At 41.8% G+C, this 13650-nt stretch overlaps 1 protein-coding gene across 1 annotated transcript in view; it reads left to right on the plus strand.

Moving 5' to 3' along the window:
• Window positions 1–12378: 12378 nt before the first annotated feature.
• The window catches only part of hs6st1a (heparan sulfate 6-O-sulfotransferase 1a), a 92496-nt gene continuing 91224 nt past the window's right edge, over window positions 12379–13650 (plus strand). The window contains exon 1 of the mRNA XM_058091455.2: window positions 12379–13280. Within this exon, the coding sequence (XP_057947438.2) occupies window positions 12781–13280 (500 nt within the window). The 5' untranslated portion in view covers window positions 12379–12780. The remainder of the gene's footprint in view (window positions 13281–13650) is intronic.

The following is a 13650-nucleotide window of genomic DNA, read 5'->3' on the forward strand; positions in this document are numbered from 1 at the left end:
CATCTTGTGAAAAATGGGAGCAGAAACATAAGTGCTGCGTTTATATTTTTATAGTACAGTATATATAGTAGAGTATATTTTCATAGTTTAGAGCATAGATAACCTGTTTCTGACTTTCTAAATACATTTTTAACATTACTGTCACAAGTACGGTTACGGTTTACAGTTCGACCCCAGGATGCAGAGAACAGGACCAAATGCAAGTAAAAATATATATTTTTTGCAATAATTGCAACAGTGGGATAAAGCAACAGAGGACACAACGACAAATGATAATAATCCCACATCGGGAGAAGCACACACTTGAACTAAATAGACGCAGGAGAAATTCGGGAGAGGTGGTGGTTATAAGCACAACCAAGGCAGACACGGCAAAACAGGAAGTCAAATACAAAACAAGAGCATCTAAAACGGAAACTAAAGCCGGGAGAGGGAACATAGACAAACTGTCATGTGGGAACCTACACAGGGCTTGACAATTACAGCTGTTTAGTCACCTTTACACTCCATTCATTCATTCATTTTCTACCGCTTTTCCTCACGAGGGTCGCGGGGATGCTGGAGCCTATCCCAGCTGTCTTTGGGCAAGAGGCGGCCAGCCAATCACAGGGCACATATAGACAAACAACCATTCACACTCACATTCATACCTATGGACAATTTGGAGTGGCCAATTAACCTAGCATGTTTTTGGAATGTGGGAGGAAACCGGAGTACCCGGAGAAAACCCACGCATGCACGGGGAGAACATGCAAACTCCACACAGAGATGGTGGAATTGAACCCAGGTCTCTTAGCTGTGTGGTCTGAGTGCTAACCACTAGAGGCCGGGCTGCCCCCTTTACACTCCAATTATTCATTATTTACACCACATTGCACAACAGTTATGCTGTAGGGACTTGAGTAGACTGCTAGCTAGCTAACCAGTTAGCATCAAATTTATTTCTTCTAAACTTAACCCGTCGGGCACCAGAGTTTTTACCAGAAAATATTTAGTTTTCATATTAAAGTTTAAGGCGGCACGGCGGTCAAGTGGTTAGCGCGCAGACCTCACAGCTAGGAGACCAGGGTTCAATTCCACCCTCGTCCATCTCTGTGTGGAGTTTGCATGTTCTCCCCGTGCATGCGTGGGTTTTCTCCGGGTACTCCGGTTTCCTCCCACATTCCAAAAACATGCTAGGTTAATTGCCGACTCCAAATTGAGTGTGAATGGTTGTTTGTCTATATGTGCACTGTAACTGTTACCCCGCCTCTCGCCCCAAGACAGCTGGGATAGGCTCCAGCACCCTCGTGACCCTCGTGGGGAAAAGTGGTAGAAAATGAATGAATGAATTAAAGTTTAAAGGCATACTATAAATTAAAATGTTCAAATTTGTGTCCTGAGAAAGCTTCAAGCAGTCCAATTTTCCTCAGGGACGTCCACTCCCGCCATTCCGAACACGGTGAAGCAAAGCATTGGCTCCAAAATGTCCAGGATAAATAAGAAAAATCCAACTTAGGGGAGTCGAGGGAGTGTTCAGCTTTGAGTTTTAGCCCCTCCCGTGTAATTTACTTTGACGCCTCTTGAGAAGATGTACTGTAAGCGTCGTCACATTGGCTGACTCCATTTGTCAAATAACTTTGAAGATTGCAACCTGCATTTGATGAAACAGTGTCTCCCCCACCCAATCCCATTTCTTTCCTCCTTAAAGATTATCCCAATGAGACCTGTGTGTGTGTGTTGTGTGGCTAAAGGCAGTCTTGAATGCTTCCCCCGCTTATTTACATGTTCTTTACTTACAGTGAAGCAGCATCTGCCTGTCACGGCGCTGTTAAACACACTCATGATTACGGCTTGTGTGCTTCGCCTCTGGCATCACCACTTGTGTGAAGCGCTGCATCGACTTCCTCTCCGCAACACACGACAACACAAAGCTGCTGCGACTATTAATATGGTGTCATCTGTGGTGTGTGTTTTTGCTGCTGTTTTGTATGTGTGGATGTGTGTGTGTGTGTTTGTGTTTTGTCCCTGCCATGCTCAGCGTCATAATGAGCAGCGTTGCCTAAAGAAGATGGATGTCACCGGGTGCATTGCCCTCTGGCTCTGGTATGAAGAAGTGACAGTTTGTGTATCATCAGTCACTAGTTTATTGTTGCTTTTGCATAATGATCCAGCTTGGATGTGTTTTCATCCAGTTTGCAGCAGCGTATTATCCTCTGCCTCCAACTAGATTTACACATGGTATTTGGCTTTCTTACATATTTACACAATGTTTTTCTGCCTTTTTGTTTTCTTAATAGTGCTAGGCATACTCATTAAAATGGACTGAACATGGTGGTCGAGTGGTTAGCGTGTAGACCTGACAGCTAGGAGACCAGGGTTCAATTCCACCCTCTGCCATCTCTGTGTGGGGTTTGCATGTTCTCCCCGTGCATGTGTGGGTTTTCCGGTTTCCTCCCACAAAACCATAGGTATGTCCATAGGTATGAATGTGAGTGTGAATGGTTGTTTGTCTATATGTGCCCTGTGATTGGCTGGCCACCAGTCCAGGGTGTACCCCGCCTCTCGCCCAAAGACAGCTGGGATAGGCTCCAGCACCCCCGCGACCCTCGTGAGGAAAAAGCGGTAGAAAATGAATGAATGAATGAACTTGGGAGGCACGGTGGTCAAGTGGTTAGCGCGCACAGCTTGGAGACCGGGGTTCAATTCCACCCTCGGACATCTCTGTGTGGAGTTTGCATGTTCTCCCCGTGCATGCGTGGGTTTTCTCCGGGTACTCCGGTTTCCTCCCACATTCCAAAAACATGCTAGGTTAATTGGTGACTCCAAATTGTCCATAGGTATGAATGTGAGTGTGAATGGTTGTTTGTCTATATGTGCCCTGTGATTGGCTGGCCACCAGTCCAGGGTGTACCCCGCCTCTCGCCCGAAGACAGCTGGTATAGGCTCCAGCATCCCCCGCGACCCTCGAGAGGAAAAAGCGGTAGAAAATGAATGAATGAATGAATGTTTGTTGGAGCTCCCCACGCTACTCCAACCGTCTTCACTCAATCCTGCTGCTGTATATCAACTATCTCTATTAAAATGGACTTTTTATCTGCACTTGGGTCTCCTGCTCTCTACATACTAGGGTCGTGTCACAATGGCGAAGCCAAGACGTAACACAACCATTCACACTCACATTCATACCTATGGACAATTTGTTCTCGAAAGGAAAAGTACTATCAGCAACAGAACCAATGCTATAATAGCAGTAAAAAGCATATTGGGCGGTCAGCATTGATAGCACCGATGAGTTATTGTAAAAAAACAAAACAGCAGGTCTACCTGAGTAGTAACATTTTAAAACACATGCAGAGGCATATAAAGCTGCTGGATGCTGACCACTCCTGATACAAATACAGTCGTAGCTGTTAATGTCAAGGGTTTAGATCAGGGGTCTCAAACACGCGACCCGCGGGCCAAATGTGGCCCACAGGACACTACTTTGAGGCCCCCGCTTTGATATGAAAGTTTAATGTTAGTGCGGCCCGCGCAAGTTTGATATGGATGCTGTATGGTATCATGTACCCAGAAAAAATTATTAAGTTTGATTAATGTTCATGTTAAAGGTTAAATAACTGTTAATAGTTATCCTCCCTATCTGTGTGGAAGTGGTAAGTTTTTGGCTTTTTAAGTTTAAAGGAAATAACTTGGAGGCTACCGTTTAGGTCGCTCGCTCTCTAGTTTGCGAGTTAGCATGTGTCTCAAGACCCTGCAGTTGCGCAATATGTTGTAAATAAAAAGAGTATAAATGTGACTATAGTCGTGTTTTGTCATGTCTACAGGGCTCTAATAATGCTTTGTTCATTTTAATCTGAAAAAAATAATTTGTCTACCCACCAACTATATGTGGTTTCTTGAGTTTTTATTATTTGGTGTTTTATTATTATTATTATTATTATTATTATTATTATTATTATTATTATTATTATTATTATTATTATTATTATTATTATTATTATTATTATTATTATTATTATTATTTATTACTGATTGATTGATTTTCTTTATTCTTGATTTGTTTATTTATTTTTCATCTTATTTTGTGTAGAAAAATAAAAATTAAGATATTTGAGAACAGTGGAATGTTTTATCAGAGCTTTTCTTGTAGAAAATCGGAACCAAAGCAAAGTTTATTCATTTTTCTGTTTTTAATAAATGCGTTTTTTGTTTTTTTTTTTGAAAACCTGATGCGGCCCAGCCTCGCCCAGACCCTAGCTCCAGTGGCCCCCAGGTAAATTGAGTTTGAAACCCCTGGTTTAGATTAAAGACCCCGGTTGTTAATAGATTTTGTAGACCACAAACTGATTGAATAATGGAGTTCATTGGTGCACTTACACTAAAAAGTTGACTACACATACAAAAAGTTTACTTTTTATACAGCAAGTGGTAAATAAAAGTGTCTTCAATGGACTATGACTATTTACTCATCCTGGAAGGGGGACCATAACCAGAAGTGGGGACCGTAAATGTTTTCTTGGCTTAAAGTTCAGACGAGTATGCAGCCTCAAATTTAATGATCGCAGGGACTTCGAAGCGAGTCCCCTCAGTGTAAACGATCCCTGCAACACAGTCAATATTCAGTACACACATTTTTCACGGTAGCGTGACTCTTTGCAAGTTCCTCGGCGGCGGCACCAGCGTATTTGTTTGTTCTACATAAACAGACAAACGTTGCTTCCAAAGAATTAGCAATCTGTTTTTCATCACCAAGCCCCCCAAAATTAAAATTCCCAGAACTCGCACCCGTTTCAGACACAAATATTTTCTTTGGATGTGCCGAGAGGTGGGACGTTAGTAAGAAAAGTACCGGCCGGCATGAATTTCCTACATTCCACAGTCGGGTCCTGTTTTATTCTTTGTGTGTATGTTTGCGTGTTAAATGAGGATGCTTTGGAATGTTTGCGTCCATGTAAACATGTGTTGTTACATGTTTGTTTGGATCTACGGTGTGTTTAGTAGTATGTCTCCGGGCTAACGTTACCCACCCACTCCTGTTATTATCTGTCTGGCCGTGGATCCATGGAGAGTCATGTAATTGCCACTAGCTTGTGGATCACTCTAGAATCATTTTGTACCTTCTTCATAGTACTGTGAGGGTCACTTAAATTAGCGGAGGGCTTAGCCAGGGTTTAGACTAATTTGGTGGAGAGACAGATTAAACACCAATGAAAACCCAATCTTGGAAATTGGTTTGTTATGATTTCCATAGTTAAGTACAATGTTAATTTCACCAAAAATAATGGTTAAAAATGTTGCAGTCCTTGAAATCCGTCAGTGGTAACAATCATGATGACCACGTTATTTTCATTCATTCATTTTCTACCACTTTTTCCTATATTTCCTAGCTACCTTTTCAGTGTTAAGTTGCTGTGTGATGAATTTAATGTAGTTTACAAGATGACACCATGACTAAGGTGATTGTATGGTTTCTTTTTTCTCTTTTATGTTTTAGTTTAGGGCGGCATGGCGGTCTAGTGGTTCGCGTGCAGACCTCACAGCTAGGAGACCAGGGTTCAATTCCACCCTCGGCCATCTCTGTGTGGAGTTTGCATGTTCTCCCCGTGCATGTGTGGGTTTTCTTCGGGTACTCCGGTTTCCTCCCACATTCCAAAAACATGCTAGGTTAATTGGCTACTCCAAATTGTCCATAGGTATGAATGTGAGTGTGAATGGTTGTTTGTCTATATGTACCCTGTGATTGGCTGGCGACCAGTCCAGGGTGTACCCCGCCTCTCGCCCAAAGACAGCTGGGATAGGCTCCAGCACCCCCCACGACCCTTGTGAGGAAAAGCGGTAGAAAATGAATGAATGAATGAATGTTTTAGTTTATTTGTTGGGCCCCCAAGCAGTCAGGGGACCTCGGAATTGTCCGGACTTTTCCCTCTTTCCCTCATATGGCACCCATCCTCACTCATAAATAAATTTACTGTTAATCCATGTGATCAGTATCGGCTGATTAGACTAGTATATGGCCACATAAAACTTCTGCAGCCCTACTTTGAACTTTTATGCCTTTATTTCATTTTGCAGGTGTATTATTTGCACGTGGAAGAGTAGTCATTACACATAATAAAAGCATAGCATACTTTTTGAAATGAATCATCACATTTGGACTTTTCCACCCCACCTTCATGTTTTTAAAAGACATTAGAACGCCACACCGAGTTCATTGCTAAACCATCCCCTCGGGCTCAACCCCTCCCCTCATGTCATTCGTGTAACGCCACTGGAACATTCCTCGGTGTTTATATGTGTGTGTGTGTGTGTGTGTGTGTGCACTCGTGTCCTTTCCACCCCTGCCGCCTTGTTATTTTCTATTGACAAGATGACCTTTGAACCTTTTTTGTTTTTGTTTTTGCTAGAGGACATATGTTTTCAACGGGCGTGTCGACTCTTCCACTTAATTCTCTCACATAGACATGAGGGATTAAAGTCCATCGGCCAGTGGCCCTGGGGGAATTGGATTATCATGAGTTGTTAATGATTAAGGCTTTATTTCCAATGCTGTGCAGAACCGCTGTCTACTGTATGCCGGCCCCTCAGCGGCTCCTGGTTTTGTGGGGATTACTAAGGCTCGGTGTCGGATGAATGTGTTGTAAAAATGGAAAAATCAGAGATCACAGTTGCTTGATCTTCAATACCGCGGAAACGCCTTACATGTTGTACTATTTGGAGTTCAAACAAAGGTTTTATGGGAAATGTCAGCAAAGTCGGCGAACACTTAAACAGAGATGTCTGTATTACGATACATGAGACGATATGTTAACAAATGAAAAAATATATATAAGACAACATACAGTATATGACAATATATTGCAATCTACTAATAGAATGTAAGCTACTATGTTACACTCTTGTACACTCTCCGTGTATGCTACCGGCCCCGCCTCCAGCCACTGAGACAAGAGAGTGTATGGCTGACAAAAAGGGCTCACTCTGTTCATGCCGTTGTTCTTGGGAACAAACATGGCAAAGTGTTGACACCATGCACCAAGTGAACTCTTTTTCTGTTCTTTATTAATCAGCAGTCAAACATAGTTACGTTTTGGCAAAATATCAGTATCAGTAACAGCAGCCCAACTTTCTTTTGTAAATTTTCCTCTCATATTTATGACTGTATTCCTATATTTTGACTTTATTTATGTCATATGACTTTTTCCTTAAAAGTTCATTGTTGTGTTTGTTATACATAACATTATGACTTTCAAAAAATTGTTTTCTATATAACATTTTAACTTTATGCAACTAAAATTTTTCTTCGTATGATAACATTCTCGTTAAATTATGTTATTGAGGTAAATTTACTACTTTTCTCATTAGATTATAACTTTTTTTCACTGAATATTTTGACTTAATTCTTGGCAAATTATTTTTTTTCCACATTTCTGCTGTTTTTTCCCCCACCCATTTCAACTTTCTTCTTGCAAATCTTTGTCTCATAATTATGACTTTATTTAGGTAATATTTTTACTTTATTCCTGCAATATACATTGTCTGCAACCTTAAAAATGACAACTAAATTCATTGTTTTTCTTATTTTATGACTTAAAAACAGTTTCTCTTTAATATTTCCACTTCATGCCACTAAAATGTTATTTTTTTTCTTAATAATATGACAAAAAACAATATACTTTTCTTTGATATTTCAACTCTGATACAATATTTTTCCTCTGCAACCTTAAAAATGACAACTAAATTTATTGTTTTTCTTATTTTATGACTTAAAAACTGCTTTTCTGTCACGCCCTGACAGATTCCCAAGTTACAGTTTGGGTTTGAGTTTCCGGTCTGGGCTTTGGTTTCCTTTTTGCATGCTCTTATTTTGTCTTTGACTTCCTGTTTTGCCTCGCCTGCCTCCGTTGTCATAGTCACCCACACCTGTCCCTAATTTGAGTGTCTATTTAGTTCAGGTGTGTGTGTCTCCCTGTGTGGGATCATTATTATTTGTCCTTCTGCTACCTGAGTTGCCTCTTTCCTGCTGCCGCATTTATTGCAAAAAATAAATATTTTTACCTGCATTCGGTCCTGCTCTCTGCATCCCCGGGTCGCACCGCAACACAGACATGCCGAAACGTGACATTTTCTTGAATATTTCCACTTCTTGCCACTAAAATGTTATTTTTTCTTAATAATATGACAAAAAAAGATGTACTTTTTCTTTGATATGTCAACTCTGATACAATATTTTTCCTCTGAATATTTTGACTTAATTCTTATACAATAATTTTTTTCCCCATTTCTGCTGTTTTTTTCCACCTATTCCAACTTTCTTCTTGTCAATTTTGTTCTCATAATTATGACCTTATTTAGGTAATATTTTTACTTTATTTCTAGAATATAAATTTTTCTGCAATTCTTAAAAATGAATTGTTTTTCTCATGTTTTGACTTAAGAAAATAATTTTCTTTAATATTCCAACTTTATGCCACTAAAATGTTATTTTTTTCCTAATAATATGACAAAAACAATGTACTTTTTCTGTGATATTTCAACTCTGATCCAAACATTTTTCCTTATTAATATTTTGACTAAACTGTTCAAAAAACTGTAATATTTCAACTTCATGATGCAAAAGTGATGATTTTTTTCTCATAATATTAGATTACAATCTTCTTTATTCTTGTGAAATTACTACTTAGTTGTTGTTTTTTTGTTTTTTGTTTTATTGTCACATTATATCTTTTGAATGTACTGTGCTGCCAATATTAGATGCTCATTGAGTCTCCATACCTCCAGAAAAAATTGGTCAAAGTCTAAACCGCCTAACTTATGAGGCATTTTGTGGAGCCTAATATGACGTCAATCTATGCACTCTTCAAGCTCATATTCATGTGGTTACGGTTGAGCAATTGTGTAGAATCGTGCTCAGTATCAATTTTCTTTGTCAACGTTTGCCTGGGGACCTGCAAGCTGCGACAATGCAAGAGGACTCGAATAACCCAAGCTCTTTGTCTAAAGCCAAGTGCAATCTGATCTCAACGGCTGCATCGCTTCTTGGAAGACAACCACAGGCTAATGGAAGTAACCTCACACTCTCCGTCTGTCCTCTTTTCTCTTTTCATTTCCACCACCTTCCGTCTTTCATCGCGAGCCACACGGCATTTGGTTCTTCCCGCAGAGAAATCCACGTCATATTCCGTCAAAAACAGTTTTTTAAAAAAAACACAGTAATTACGGTTCTGTTCAAGCATCCCATTGTTTCATCAAGCGACCCCCCGCCCCCAAACCTTGTCACCCTTTTCTGCCCGCCACCTCAACATTGTCACTTGCTCAATATTGGGTAGGACTTGTTCAAATAATACAATACATTGTTGTTCAACAGATAGCTCCACGATCTGGCTTGGAGATTTAGTGTGTGTGTGTGTGTGTGTGTGTGTGTGTGTGTGTGCCATTAGTAGATTGCAGATTGTAAAAGAAGCTCATGTTTCATGAGAGAGGAACTGACTGGTGGTGAGATAAAGTGTATTTTTCAGCAAGCGCTTCCTATTTTGCCATATTTTTTCAAGGGAGGATGTTACAGACAGTAGTCTTGAATACAAGTTAGGAGTAGTCAGTGTGCAGCTTGTTGAGCAGTAGATATCTTTACTGGTTGCATGACAAATACATCCAAGACAAATGCCATCACTGGAAATGCACTCAATGAACCGCAGCTCCCCACTGCCAGACTGTGACACGTCAAATACACAATCACCCTACTACACACTTGTGTTGCCAGTTATTGAGACAATGGCTGCCTGTTGAGTGGTTTTCAGTGGATGGTGAAGCTACACTGCAAGCTGTACGCCAAGTATTCTAAAGCAGAGGTTCTCTCATCCTGGGACACACATTTTCCCATCGTCAGTAAGGTGTGAAACACTTTTATACTGGTAAAAGCATGCTAATTTAGTTTGAGTTCAAATTAGCCCCATAACACATGCATTAACATGCATTTAACAATAATACACTCAATTATATGTGCAAAATATTAATATTATATAGAGCACAATATTAAGAGAAGGCTGCACGGCGATTGAGTGGTTAGCACAGGCCACACAGCTAGAAGAGTACTGAGTTCAATTCCACCCTCGGCCATCTCTGTGTGGAGTTTGCATGTTCTTCCGATGCATGCGTGGGTTTTCTCAGAGTACTCCGGTTTCCTCCCACATTCCAAAAACATGCTAGGTTAATTGGCCACTCCAAATTGTCCATAGGTATGAATGTGAGTGTGAATGGTTGTTTGTCTATATGTGCCCTGTGATTGGCTGGCCACCAGTCCAGGGTGTACCCCGCCTCTCACCCGAAGACAGCTGGGATAGGCTCCAGCGCACCCCCGCGACCCTCGTGAGGAAAAGCGGTAGAAAATTAATTAATTAATTAATATTAAGAGGAGGCTGCACGGCGGATGAGTGGTTAGCGCGCAGGCCACACAGCTAGGAGATCACTAAGTTTAATTCCACCCGTGGCCATCTCTGTGTGGAGTTTGCATGTTCTTCCCATGCATGCGTGGGTTTTCTCCGGGTACTCCGGTTTCCTCCCACATTCCAAAAACATGCTAGGTTAATTGGCCACTCCAAATTGTCCATAGGTATGAATGTGAGTGTGAATGGTTGTTTGTCTATATGTGCCCTGTGATTGGCTGGCCACCAGTCCACGGTGTACCCCGCCTCTTGGCTGAAGTCAAGCTGGGATAGGCTCCAGCATACCCCGCGACCCTCGTGAGGATAAGCGGTAGAAAATGAATGAATGAGTAAGAAAATATACTGCAGACTAATTCACATATTAATTAAGTAGTATTTTTTGTAAACATCAACAATAGTATTGTCTCTTAATATATACTGGAATAAACAGTATACCAGTTTTCTGCCCAGAATTTTTATTTCCTTCAATGCATCCCCAGACTGGGACACTACCACCACCATGACACTATCATCCCACAACACACTTGTGCTACCAGTTATTTAGACAATAATGGTTGCACGTTGAGTGACTGTCATTGGATAGTACATCAATACTGCTGTACAAGCTGTACACCAACTACATTAAAGTACATCTACATCACCATATTTTCTCCACTCGATTTTCCTGCGCTCACTCCACAGTGTTGTGTGCATCAAATTGTACGTTGTAGGGAGCATCAGTTCCAGTCTGCCCTGGTTATGAATTAAACATGAAGAAAATCAACATACAAAACAAGAATAAAACCAGAACCAGACCAAACACACACCACCATTCAAAAGTACACAGGAGGTATCTATACTATTTATTAATTTACAATCAGCCACAATCTGCCATTTGCAGGGATGAACAACATGGCATTAGGCCTACAAGTCCACATCTCTAATGTTGCCCCACAATGCATAGAAACTCCTGGCGGGTGAGAAACTGTCTCCCAACTGTCTCCACCGTCAACTCCACTGGGGTGACTTTGATCTCAACCTCCATCGTGTAAAACACATCAGCAGCAGCCAGAAGATACGTTCTTATTTGACCCTCGTCAATAATAATGAGTGACAAATCTACTCATTGCTGACTACTAGCGGCAGAAAAGCGAATTACAGGCGTGGAGATGGCCTGGTACCGGAGAGGTTGATCTCATGGATGTCTGTCATTGGGCCATAGCAGCTAACTCAATAATAGAGTTGGAAGTAAAATGTGGAAAAACTAAAACACAAATAGATGGCGTAAACAAAACAAATCCGTATGATTTTAAAGTGCTGTGTTGTTTTTCAGGATCTACCGCAAGAGATCATATAAACAATTCTTAAAAACTGTAGAGCTTTCATGCCATGTAGACTCTATATGACAAGAATCATCTGCTCTTTTTAGCACAAACTGCAAAAAAGCAAATTGAAAATGTTCGTACATGCAAGTCAAAGATCCTCTATGTGACAGTAAGGCTTTTCTTTTTTAAGAGCAAACTGCAAAAACCCAAGTCAAAGATCATCTATGTAACAGGAGCACCTACTTCATACAATGTTAGTCCCTCCATGAAACAGAAGTGCACTGCTGTTTTTGGGAACTGACTGCAATAAAAGCTAGTTAAAGATCCTCTATATTACAGAAGTGCTTTAATCCAATAAAAACAAAGTTTATAACAAATCACAATAAACAAAGTGTATGCTTTTTTTAATCAATAACACTATGTCATATCTGCATGAGTATGCAGCTTGGATTAAATTGAAGTACACAGTGCAGAAAATACAGTATTTAAGTGATGTAAATAGACCTAAATGACATGTATTGGCTGTAATGAAAGCTCAGTGTGTCGTTGCCATTTTGGTTAATGTGTCTTTACAGGTTGGCTACGTAAAGAGGGCGGTCGTTACATGTGAACCAATGAATTAAAGAGAGAGAGCTCGTGAGGAGGGGTCGAGAGAGGTTGAAAAGGCTGGAGGCGTGTGCTTCCATCCGGGGACCGTACAGCTTCATAGAGATGCGGCGAATCAGTTGTGCTGGCCGGTCGAGCAAAGTCAAGTAACCCGGGGGAGGGTCGCCAGTCCGAGCGGCGAGAGAGAGACTAAGGGGGGGGAGTTGGTCTTTGAGTTCCGATGCGTCTTTCACATGCTGTCCAACCATGAGACAACTTCGCCGGACGCTTCTTCGACGCCGTACGAGCCACTCCTGAGCTCCGGGAAACGAGTCTCCACAAGCAGCGGCGACGGTGGTGGGCAGGCGGGCGTTTGCGAGCGAGCATGAAGAAGCCGAGCGCCCCGCTCCATGCTGGCGCCGTGACCGGGAAATGGTAGCGTACTGTGGGCACCGCAACTGGGAAGGAACATGGTCGAGAGGAGCAGCAAATTCTTGTTGATCGTGGTCGGATCTGTGTGTTTTATGCTGATTCTCTATCAGTACGTGGCGCCCGGGGTCATCAATTTCGGATCCCCGCACGGCTACTTCACGGAGGAGGACGAGGGGGACATCTTCCCCACTCCGGACCCCCACTACGTCAAGAAATATTTCTTCCCGGTGAGAGACCTGGAGAGGACCATCGATTTCCAAATCAAAGGAGAGGACGTGATCGTATTCCTGCACATCCAGAAGACCGGCGGAACAACCTTCGGTCGGCACCTGGTGCAGAATGTCCGTCTGGAGGTTCCCTGCGACTGCAGACCGGGCCAGAAGAAGTGTACCTGCTACCGGCCCAACCGCAAGGAGACCTGGCTCTTCTCCCGGTTCTCCACCGGCTGGAGCTGCGGCTTGCACGCCGACTGGACCGAGCTCACCAACTGTGTGCCGGGGGTCCTCAACAAGAAGGAGAGCAAGCAGAAGAACCTAAGGTAAGACCTGGAGCTCTTTGTTTTGCTATTAGACCACAAAACCCAACAGTGGGAGCTGACTTATCTTAACTTTTTCAGCTGAAAGGGCGATTGTTGATTATTTATCTGATGGAACACTTGGGTCTTCTGTAGACCATTTCTAACATTAAAACGCTAGTCTGCGTATGTATATAAATATATGACAGTAGCCTTCTGCTGTTTTTAAGTATCTACTGCAAAAACACCAGTCAGAGATCCTCTTTACAATATGACAGGAACATGCACTGTTTTTAAGCACCGGCTGCAAACTCACTAGTCAAAGATCCTCTATGTGACAGGAGCCCTGTGCTGTTTTTCAGCATTTATTGCAAAAACACGTGAAAAGATGAGT

This window comes from Doryrhamphus excisus, linkage group LG14 (assembly GCF_037039965.1).
Source record: "Doryrhamphus excisus strain RoL-2023G ecotype Guam linkage group LG14, RoL_Dexc_Guam_v1.1, whole genome shotgun sequence".
Classification (NCBI taxonomy): Eukaryota; Metazoa; Chordata; class Actinopteri; order Syngnathiformes; family Syngnathidae; genus Doryrhamphus; species Doryrhamphus excisus.